Source organism: Trichosurus vulpecula, chromosome 7 (genome assembly GCF_011100635.1).
Source record: "Trichosurus vulpecula isolate mTriVul1 chromosome 7, mTriVul1.pri, whole genome shotgun sequence".
NCBI lineage: Eukaryota > Metazoa > Chordata > Mammalia > Diprotodontia > Phalangeridae > Trichosurus > Trichosurus vulpecula.
The window spans coordinates 174,274,679-174,286,713 of record NC_050579.1 but is presented as its reverse complement, the minus strand read 5'-3'; the positions used below and the strand labels follow the sequence as shown (position 1 = coordinate 174,286,713).

The window sequence follows — 12,035 nt, the reverse complement described above, 5'->3', positions numbered from 1 at the left end:
TAAGGTCCTTGGGCCTCAGTTTCCTCATATGTAAAGAGAGAGAGATATAAATCAAATGGCCTCTGAAGTCCCTTCCAGCTCTAGATCTATGAATAAATTCTTGTAGACTGACTGAATGGCTATTTATCTTTATTCTAGTAAGAGCTATCATAATTACATCCGTCTCTGCAAAGAGCGCAGCATGTATTATTTCAGCATCCAGAGAACAAATTAACCCACTGGAAAGCTGTAGTCAGCTGTGTTATTTCATGGGAGAACTGTTTGTCGACTCCCCAGAGGATCTGGAGTTGAATGCCCAACATAAGACATTCAGCTTCCAACAAAACGGGGCCAGTAAAGCATATCCCTCGAGATTAATATCAAACATTCCACTCCAATTCTCTGTGGCTTGTTTTGGGTTATTTTGATTGATGGTAGAATTAAAAACTCAAGTTATTTTTAAAAGGGGAAAACAGCCTTTTCTGTTAGTATGATAAATACAGCTGCAGAACCAAAAGTCAATATTCCAAAAGGCTCCAGCATCTCAGAGCAAGAAAGGACCTGGGGACCATCTAGTTCAACCCACTTATTTTTCAGGTAAGGAAAGTGAGGCGCAAAGATGCGAAGTGATAGAGGCTGCTAGATGGTATGGTGGATAGAGGACCAGGCCTGGGATCGGGAAGAAGTGAATTCGAATCATGCTATAGATGCTTATTAGCTTTTCCACTCTGAGTTGAGTCCCTTAGCCTTTCTTTATCTGTTAAATGGAGATGCTAATATAACCTATTATACTGTCATTGTGAAGATCAAATGAGATAGTATATGCAAAGTGTTTTGCAAACCTTAATGTGTTATATAAATGTTAGCCATAATTATTAATTATTTCTATTACTCAAGTTAATAGAGCCAGTTATCAAAAGGCTGGAGCTAAAGCCCTGGTTTCCTGACCTCCAGTCCATTGCTCTTTCTACTATAAACTGGTAGTACCAAATGATTATGGCTAGAGCCTGACTTATTTCATGGGAGTATTGATAACATTCATAATTGCATTTGACCCTCACAACAACCCTGTGAAATAGGTAGAGGTGGTATAAAGGTCCTTTACTGCTAGGTAAATTTAGATGAGAGGTGCTAAGTAACTTTCTCAGAGTCAGCTGGAGCTGATATTAATATCCTCATTTTACAATTGGGGAAACTGAGACCTAGAAAATCTGAATGACCTGCGCAAGGTTAGACAAAGTAGTGCTAGACATTGGACTAGAATGTGAATCTAGTGCTATTACCATTACATCGTGCTTCTGCTTGTGCTATCTTTTTCCCATTTGTAAGTTTGTGGGTTTAAAATGTTACCCTTTACTCACGATGGAGAATACTATCTACATCCAGAGAAAGAACTATGAAGTATGAATGCAGATTGAGGCACACTACATGCTCATCTTCATCTTCCCCCCCCCCCCGCCCCTTTTTTTCTCTCTTTTGTTTTTGTATTTGGGGTTTTTTTTGGTTCTGTTTCTTCTTTCTCATGAGTCATTCCATTGGTCATAATTCTTCTCCACACCTTGACTAGCGTGTAAATTAATTCAATGCGAAGTTATACGTGGAAGTTATATGGGATTCCATGCCGTCTTGGGGAGGGAGCGGGGAGGGAGGAAGAAAATCTGGAACTCAAAATTATGTAGAACCGAGGGCTGTAAACTAAAAATAAAGAAATAATAATGATTTAAAAAAAGAAAAAAAATGTTTCCCTTTGTGCAATAGAAATCTTCTTTGGAAAGAATGTGAAAGGAATTTAAGGTTCTCCATAGACTTTGGAGACACAAACCACAGGTATTCTGTTGGATAGTCCTCAAGATTTCTCTTTGATTTCATCCAACCTTCTAAGTTTTTTCAAGTTTCAAAGACCAAGTTTTTCCACATTTAAAACGTGACTAACACTGAGGGGGCGGGGAGGAGAAGAGAAGAAGAGGGGGATGGGGGGAGGCAGGGAGGGAAGCAGACAGGAAGGGGGAGAAGGAGAGAGAAGATGAGAACTTTTCAGGGAAAGTGGTGTGGTATAGTGGATAAAGAGATGATCGCAGAATCTGGAAAACCTAGGTTCAAATCCTACCATGGAAAAATATACTGCTTATATGACCCTGGGAAAGTCACTTAAATTCTCAGCGTCCCAAAGGCAACTCTCTAAGACACATTGCCAGTCTTCTTTGGTAGAGTGAGTTTCCTAATAAGGAGTTCCCAATGCCAATGAAATCACAAGTCCAGACAATTATATACATATATACCTATAACATATGCATATAACATATACAGATATTTTATGTGTGCCTATATGGGCATACACACATATATGGGAATGTGTGAATATATATATATATATATATATATATATATATATATATATATATATATACACTCAGACATATATGCAGTGTATAGAAAATATATGCACACACATACACACAGAGCTAGGTGGCACAATGAGTAGAATGCTGGACCTAGAGCCATATTCCTGGACCTGGACTCATATCCCTGATTTCAAATCTGGCCTCTGACACTTACTAGCTATGTGACCCTGGGCAAGTCACTTAACCTCATTTACCTCAGTTTCCTCATCTGTAAAATGAGCTGGAGAAGAAAATGGCAAATCACTCCAGTATCTTTGCCAAGAAAACCCCAAATGGTGTCATGGGGACTTGAACATGAGTAGAACAACTGAACAGCAAACGACAACACATATATACATATACATACTTATATGCGTATAAATTATATGTGTGTGTATTTGTATGGATTTCGGGACTTTGGACTATTCTTTGCCTTTGCTTGCTGACTTGCTATTTGTCCGCAAACCTATCTCATGGTTTCTCATCTCTGAGACTTAGCTTACTCTGACTAGAATATTATCTTACACCACAAGCTCCAGTTGTACAATTTATAATCATTTCAAGTGCCATCTCTAGGAAGTCTTCCATGACTGTCTCTAGAGGAGGGCTCCTTAGATGGTTTTTTTTTTGTTGTTATGTAGTCCCCTATGGCAGTCTCATGAAGCTTTGTTTGGAACTCTCTTCAGAATAATTAAATAATTTAAGGAAATAACTAAATTTTAGTTAGATATTAGAAAATAAAGAAAAGAAAAACAAAGAAAATAAATATGTATTTCTTTCCCATTCAAATTCATAGACCTCTTGAAATCTAGCCATGGACTCCAAGAGGTTTGTGGTTCCCCAGGCTAAGAACTCTTATACTAGAGTAGCGCCTGTTTTGCTAGGCTCTCCCACATAGACTACAGATAATGTTATTTTATCTTTAAGATCCAAATGGAATGTTACAGCAAGAGTAGTTTGGCTTATAGTTTGGAGAGCTTTAGCTGTCATTCCAGAGAGATTTGTCATGCCAGTGAAGTGATCGAAATGCCTATCATGTTGGTGAGACAGTGAAAAAGAAAGAGAATGACTAATATATTGTTTGAACTTATGAAGAAACCTTATAAAGAAAATTGTGTTAGAAATGAGTCTAGTGAAGACACTTTTTCTTTCAAGGATAGAGAGAAATTAGAGAAGGTAGAGAGAAAGAAGGCGGAAAAATCTTTTCAGATGAAGCTGTTTTGAATGTATGAATAAACAAATGAACGAAAATAGCATTTAACAATCGCTTACTATGTGCCAAAAAGCAAAGACAGTCTTTGCTCTCTAGGAGCTCATACTCTAACCGGGGGAGACAACATAAAAAAGAATTTCAGCTGCAGGGCTTATGGAAAGGCCCAGGAGACCCAATGGTTCTGCAACAAAACTGATGTGAAGATCAAGGGGTTCATAGTAAGTCAGATGATAATGCCCTAGGGTCTGACAGTATAACAGCAGGGTAAATGGTATAGCCTTGAGTGCATTACATTGTAATAGCAGGGGAGATGATAAGGACTAGTAAAGCAGCCTTAGAGAGGGGAAGAAGGGAAAAGAAAGGGGGGTAGAGGGTACTCCTGGTGGTGGAAGGTTTTCATCTCTATCTTGCAAGAAAGATTCTTGAGAAGGGACTATACTTGGTGTCTTTTTGTTGTTTTTCTGGGAGGCAGTCGGAGTTAAAGGACTTGCCCAGGTAAGTCTGGGCTGGTCAGACAGCTGATAAGTGTGTGAGGTCAAATTTGAATTCAGATCATCCTGACTTGCAGGGCTGGTGTTCTATCCACTGTGCCACCTAGCTTGCCCCTTATACTTAGTATCTTGAGAAAAATCGAATGGTTATGGGATTATGTTTTAGAAGTGGTCAGCTCCAGCTATTTCAATGGTTTGAGCCGACTCTGGCTATGACAATTCTCACAATCAAATCGTTGCAAATACTTATTTGCTTTGTGTTATCATTGGTTATATTGTTAATAAGCCATACCACCAATATCTTTGATGTTTATTTAAAACCTAGGCTATTAAGGGTTTTAATAAAGAAGATTGGTAAGCAAATAATTATGGGAAGAATTTTCTTCAGTGTATTAACTAAATAATATTTAATGAACATGGTTTAGTTGATTAAATAATGAGAAAGATGGTGAAAACCAGTAATTAAAGAGAAAACATCCAAACAATATCCTTGAATTTTTCTAGAACCTGGGATAATAAAATTAAATATGGGAATGAATCTAAAGCATGCTGATGAGTGACCAATAAGTATGGCCAATTCAGACCTTTTAAACCTTGCCTACACAATCATGAAATAATATCTCCCTACTCTGAACTCACAAAGAAGTACTCTGTACATCTATAGCCAATTGTACAAATGAGAAAAACTTTAGCATTCTGTGTTTGGATTTTAATATATCCACATCGTTGGAACTAAAAATGTAAAGCTTTGCATGATAGAAATTGTGGGAGTGGGGGGTGGGGAGCTTCCTACTGTCTCAAGATCAATGAAAGATTGAACTGGTCTATCTGATTCATAGATCAGAACTGGATGCGACCTGAGGCTAGGAAGCCCAAATCTTCTCATTAAGAAAATTAATTTGTATTGTTATCTTGTATATTTGAACATATTTGACCTCCCAGAAGCCAACCTTTGGGGAAAAAAGAATTAAAAAGATAAGAGAAGGGAAAACAGTGGCAAAATTTCCATCAACTATAGCTGATAATGTGATCAATGTCTCACACCCAAAGTCCTCCACCTCTACAAAGAAATGAGGAAAGCATGTTTTCTCAATTCTTCCTTCCAGGACATTTGGTCATCATAATTATACAATATTCTGTTTACGTTTTTTCTCTTTTATTTACATTGTTATAATCATTGTGTATATTGTTTTACTAGTTCTTATTTTACTCTTCATCCTCCAAGATCACATCAGCCCTGGTACTCAAATCTCATCAGTACCCTCTGCCCCTCAGACCCTTCTGATTGGAGGGCAGAGGGGAGTGTTCTTCCCAAAACCCCCATTTAAGAAAGGCTTACAGACCAGTCATTCTTCATCATCCATTCAGCTGCACTCCATTGGGCTTTTCCATCTTTCCCCCAGGCCAAGTACTTTCTCTTCCCCATCCCACCCCACCCTATTTTTTTAGCCTCCTTTTTTTTTTCTTGTCTTATCCCATTAGATTGCAAATTCTTTGAGATTAGGGACTATTTTCCTTTTTCATACTTACATACAGTACCTGGCGCTTATTAATATTTGTTGACTAGATGAGTGATTGACTACTCTCTATCAATTTATTTGTATTTTCACCCTTCTCTGAATTTTTCATATTCACTGATTCTTATATACACAATGATATTCCATTAAATACAACAGCTGTGGTACAACTAGTATACTATAGTTAATTTAGCCAATTTTCCAGCTGGCGGGAAACTACTTTGATTCCAGGTTCTTTTCTATCGAGGAAAGCGACACTATGAATGTATATATATATATACATGTGTGTGTGTGTATGTACACGCACGATATGTATGTATGTATGTATGCAAATCCTCCCATTTTACAGATGATGAAACTGAATCCCAGGGAAGTTAAATGATTTGCCCATGGTTACATAGTTAACCTACACACTACTACTATCAGGATTGGGACTCAGGTTCTCTGATTTCAGAACTAGTCATCTTTCCACTGAACCTTTCTTCCTCTGGCATGTAATCCTCCCGGGTGGATGTGAATACATTGGGAAAGGCTGATTAAAGCTACTAATCCACTGAATTTTGGGAAATGCCCTAAGCGTACATACATAGCTTGATGAAGTTAAATCAGAAAGCATAATAAGTCTGAAATTAGAGAAACAACTATATATGCTTCCATAAGTTTAAAGAATGGTCGCTATTGTGTTATTTATGTCTTTATAGAAATGTTTAGAAGGGAAGTATTTCTGATTTAGGAATTAGAGAGTTACTGAATATTAAAGATTTAAGGGACTGGACAGAGAGATCATCTAGTCCTCAGGAAACCTGCTCAGAACGATGAAATGTTTCAACCAAAATCATTCAGCTAATGCAGTGGCAGAGCCAAGAAAATCTGTAGGAAATGACATCCCCACCGTAGAGAGCCATAAAAACAAAGTCTAGCAAATAGAGCAGAACTGAAACTTGACAAAAATGCATTTAGCACATTCCGTATATATGGCAGAAGGTACTATGATGTTATGGATGGAGAATAATATTATTATTATTATAATTGCTAGCATTTATATAACACCTACTATGTGCCAGGCACTTTATAACTATTATCTCATTTGGTCCTCACAACAATCCTGAGAGGTAGGTCCTACTATTATCCCCATTTTACAGATAAGAAAACTAAAGCAGACAGAGGTGAAGTGATTTGCCCAGGGTTACACAGCTAGTAAGTGTCTGAGGCTCATTTGAACTCAGGTCTTGCTGACTCTAGGCCCTATGATATATTTGCTGCATCACCTAGCTGAAGAATTGACTTTAACAAGTCCTACTTTTGACATGTTCTGGCTATGTGACCCTTGACAAGTCACTTAACCTCTTGATGAACCAGAAAATTTTCTAAGACAATAGATTTCGGAACATTTACCAATCTGCATCTGTTGAGGGAATTTCTTCACTGGGGGTTCCCTAGACCAATGAAATCACAGAGCTGGTCTGAAAATTAAATATTCAAGGCACTTCGCTTGGCCTTACTGATACAAAGGCAGAAGAACCATGGCCTTCAAGGAGCTTACATGCTACTTCATTTTAGAGATGAGGAAATCGAGGCCCAGAAAAATCCAAGTGCTTTGCTCAAGGTTACACACAGGTAGTAAGAAACAAAGAAGGGCCTTGAACCTGTTCTCTGATTCCAAATCCATTGTTACTCCTGTTGTATCATGCCAAACATCCTAATATCATCCCAATATCAGTAGAGTATATATAAACTGTGTATTAATACCAACAAGATACCATTGAAAAATCCTTGCCTTACTTTTGTTCAAAAGTCTTCAGAGACTCCCCATCCCACATATAAAAAAGTCTAAACTTTACTCGGTATTAAAGTCTCTCCATAAGTTGGCTCAGATTCATATGGTCTCTGTGGCTTTTACTGATTGTCCCCCATGCCTGGAATGTACTTCCTCAACTCCCTCTGGCCCTTGGATTCCCTCATTTCCTCCCAGATGCATGTTTAGTGAATGAAACATTTCATGCCCACCCTCAGGGCACTCCCTTCCTTTATTTGCCCGGTATTCATTGTATTCTCCCCTGTTAGAGTATAAGCTCCTTAAGCATTGAGACTCTTAAAATTTTTTTTTGTTTATCTTATTCTGAACTTAAGAAATAAAACTGGTATTTCCATAACATAGTAGAATAGGAAAAAAAAGATGATTGCACATGAAACTGCAAATCCATTATGTATAACTTGATATTCCTTCTAAAGATATAATAAAATTATCATGTAACTTTCTTTTTTCCCCTTCTTTTCTCCCCTTCCCACCCTAGAGATGGCTACCATTGGACACAAATATGGGTCTGTGTATGTGTGTGTGTGTGTGTGTGTGTGTGTGTGTGTGTGCGTGTGTGTGTATATATATACACACACACACATATATATATGCAATTATGCATATGTGCATATATGTGTGTACATAGGCATATGTATATGTGTGTATATATGTATATATATGTAACTAAGCATACGTGCATATGTGTGTGTGTGTATATATATAAGCATTTGTATATGTGTGCGTGTGTGTGTGTGTGTGTGTGTGTGTGTGTAGGTATGTATAGACATTCTATACATATTTCTATTTGTCAGTTTTTTCTCTGGATGCAGTGTCTTCCTTCATATGTTCTTTGTAGTTAATTTGGATATTTATAATAATCAAAATTACTTAGTCACTCAAAGTTAGTCTTAATATCTTCAGCACTTAAAATAGTGCCTGACACTAAGAGCTAAATTAATGCTTGTTTCATTTCCAGGAAATTCTTCCCAATCTGGTCCTAATTTATATTATTTATCTTATATCATACCCCATAAGGTCTCTACATTCTAACCAAATCAGAGTACTCACAATTTCTCCTTTTATCTGGAATGCCCTCCCTACATCAATCTTTCCATGCTAAAATCCTACCTGTCCTTTAAAAGACAACTTCTATGCCATCTTCTCCATGAAGCCCTTCCATGAGCTTTCCTCATCTGGCAAGTATACTGTCCTTCACCTGAACTTGTAAGGACACTGTCTCTATTTATTATATTCTAAGCTGCTTCAGGCAACCCTATTAGACTGCATGTTAAAAATGGGTTGCAGATATCCTTGGGTGGAGGCAATTCTCAACTAAATCACAGGCCTTTGACATATGTCATATCCTTGTTTATAACAAAGATATTACTACAAACTCCCAGAGGGCAAAGACTTCTCTTATTTAGTTTTATTTCTCCTTGATGCTTAGCAGGGTGCACTTTGCATAAATAGATGTTTATAAACTATTTGTGAAAGGAAGGCTGGAAGGACAGAATGAAGGAAAGAAGGGAGAGAGAGAAAGAAAAAGGGAGCAGGCAAGAAGAAAAGAAGCAACAGAAGGAGGGAGGGAAGAAGGAAAAGAAGAGAGAAGGGAGGAAGGGAGAGAGGGAGGAAGAGAGAGCTAGGAGGACCCTAGTGGGCTGTGTCTTCTGACAAACCTACTCATACCTAAAAATAGTGAGATTTCAAATAGGGAATATGTCACTAACAAGCATGTGTCATATATTTTTTTAACCTGAAAACCGAAATTTTTATAATTGATAGTAATCTATAATGTAAGGCCAGCCTCCTCTAAGCCACTGATATCTGATGTTACTTGACCCTACTGGCAAAGCAGAGGTATATGCACATTTCAACTATATTTACCTTTTACCTGGTCATGCATAATCTTGGAAAAGGTATCCAGCCTTCTGCGCTCACTGTTTTATACCAAGTGCAGAATGAGCCCTGAAAGCCCAGGTGGACAAGGGAAGATCTTTAAATGATCTGTCCCCAAAAGAACTTGTGACATTCAGAACTCATATGGTCTTCACTTTACCAAGCAGTATGTTACTGACTATGTGATGGCACATGCAAAGATTCCATATGATTGTAAATAATAAATCAATGCTGTTCAAAGCTTTCAAAATTCTCAACAATTAGAAGTTTTCCACTGGCTATGCCAGATGCATCCTGTCTTAAGCATCCCATGCCATTCATCTCCTTCCCCACAAGGCTCCACTAACACACTCTGGGAATAGATTGAAAACACAAAGTCCTTTAGTTTGCATGAAGCCCTCAAGAGGACCAAAACACAATGAACTTTAAAACACTCAGTGTGGGACCAAGTTAGAGAAGAAACACAAAGGTAATTTTTAACATTTTGGAAAGAGCAGGTATGACTAGACGGATCTGATTAGAAATATTCAGTAAGTCTGCTCTTGCCTTGACTGAATCTTATTTCAGTATTAACTCCAATAAACTCATAGATCCAATAATAATTTTAAAATCCTACGAATGTATTTTAAGATCTCTCAATAGCATTTTCCTTACTTGAGTGCTATTCCCCATTTGCCAGTATGTCCTGGCTTGTGTTTCCTTGTTCAGCGAAGAAAACTAAATATTCTTTCCTCAATAAACAGTCTCCATTTTCAGAGATCATAGCATGTTATACCTGGAATGGATCTTAGAGATCATCTACTCCAACATTTTAATTTTATGGATGGGGAACTGAGGCCTGAATAGATTGAATAACTAGCCTAACTACATGACCAGGTTGGGATCTGAGCTTGGAGTGTTGAAGACCGGAGTCTTCTGTCTCCCATTTGGGTGTACTTCCCTTCTCACTACACTTTTAACAGCAAGACTTTTAAACCAACTTAGGTGCTATCCCTGTATTTGGAATGCCTTACGTGCCTCCCAAATCCTTCCTAAAAAAATTTCTTAAAATATCCATGTCTCTGAACCCTAACCTTTCCTACACCTCAGTCATATCAACCACAGTAGAAATGTTCTTTGTTGCTATGTGAAACTTGACAAAATTGTGGTAGGACGGGCAATGCCTATGTGATTTATACATTTTAAAATGGAAATTCTACTTTACAGTTTTTCTGTAAGGGTTATGTTTCTGATCACCTTTGTTGACCTTCCACAGAACTGCAAAAAGTTAAATTAACTTCAAATTAGTATTTTAGAAGTATTTATTAGTACCTAATATATACAAGGTATCATGCCCATCTTAGTAAGTTCTGAATTTAATTTACTCTTTGGTTGTTAAGAATTTTTCATGGGGTAAAGGTCATTATTTTAAATATTAGTTTTCACTGTACAATCCTAGATATAGGATTGATGGTACAGAAACCTGGGCTGAACACTGAACCCTAGAACATCTCCTCAAGGATTTATTTTTATATTTAAAAACTAAATTCCTATTATAAACTTGTGTTACATTTGCCTCTTTCCCCTAAAATATTGAAGAAAAATAGTCAACTCAAAGATTTGTATTAGTTAGGTTACAGCAAATTCAAGTTTAACTATGTATTATTTTATATACAACGTAAGTATAAGTAAATTCATTTATTCAATGGACATTTATTGAGTACCCACTGTGTACAAAGCATTATGATGAATGTTAGGGAGAAAAAAGAAGAAAACAGAATTTACAGCCCTAAGGAGCATACATATGAGTGCACCTGAAGAAGTATTTCAATAATTATAACTACCACTTTTTAAACTATTTTTTCCTGTTACATGTAAAAAATTTTTAACATTCTTTTTTAAAAAATTTGATTTCAAATATTCTCCCTCTCTCCTTCCTAGCCTCCTCCTTAAGAAGGCAAGCAATTTGATGTACATTCTACCTGTGCAGTCATGCAAAACAGTTTCTTATTAGCCATGTTGCAAAAGAAAATGCAATCCCCCCCCCCCAAAAAAAAGAAAAAGAAAGTTTAAAAAGTATGCTTTGATCTGCATTCAGACTCCATCAGTTCTGTCTCTGGAGGTGGATAGCATTTTTCATCATAAATCCTTCAGAATTATCTTGGATACTGGTGAGAATAGCCAAGTAATTCACAGTTGATCATTATACAATTTGCTGTTACTGTGCACAATGTTTTTTCTGGATCTGCTTACATCACTTTCCTCCATTCATGTACATCTTCCCAGGCCAGGTTTTTCTTAAAGCATCCTGCTCATCATTTCTTATGGCATATTAGTATTGCATAATAATTACTTAAGAAAGATTTCATTTATTGCTATGCTTTTTGATGTTTTTAGTAGAAATGGGTATTGTATTTTGTGCAAGGCTTTTTCTGCATCTATTAAGATAATCCTATAATTTTTGTTGTGTTTATTATTAGTATGGTCAATTACACTGGTAATTTTCCTAATATTGAACCAGCCATGCATTCCTAGTATAAATTTCACTTGGTCACAGTGTATGATCCTTGTGCTATATTGCTGTAATCTCTTTGCTAGTATTTTATTAAAAATTTTTGCATCAATGTTCATTAAGGAAATTTGTCTATAGGTTTCCCCCCCACACACTTTTTTGTGCTTCCTGGTTTAGGTATCAGTACCATCTTTGTGTGGTAAAACAAATTTGGAAGGACTCCTTCTTTGCTTTTTTTTCAAAATAGTTTATATAGTATTGGCATTGTT

The 12,035-nt window shown here is 36.9% G+C and overlaps 1 protein-coding gene across 1 annotated transcript in view; it reads left to right on the top strand.

Annotated features, from left to right (window-relative positions):
• The first annotated feature begins 469 nt into the window (after positions 1-469).
• The window catches only part of FHL5 (four and a half LIM domains 5), a 49,409-nt gene continuing 37,843 nt past the window's right edge, over positions 470-12,035 (top strand). The window contains exon 1 of the mRNA XM_036768589.1: positions 470-576. Coding sequence (XP_036624484.1) covers positions 470-576 — 107 coding nt within the window. The remainder of the gene's footprint in view (positions 577-12,035) is intronic.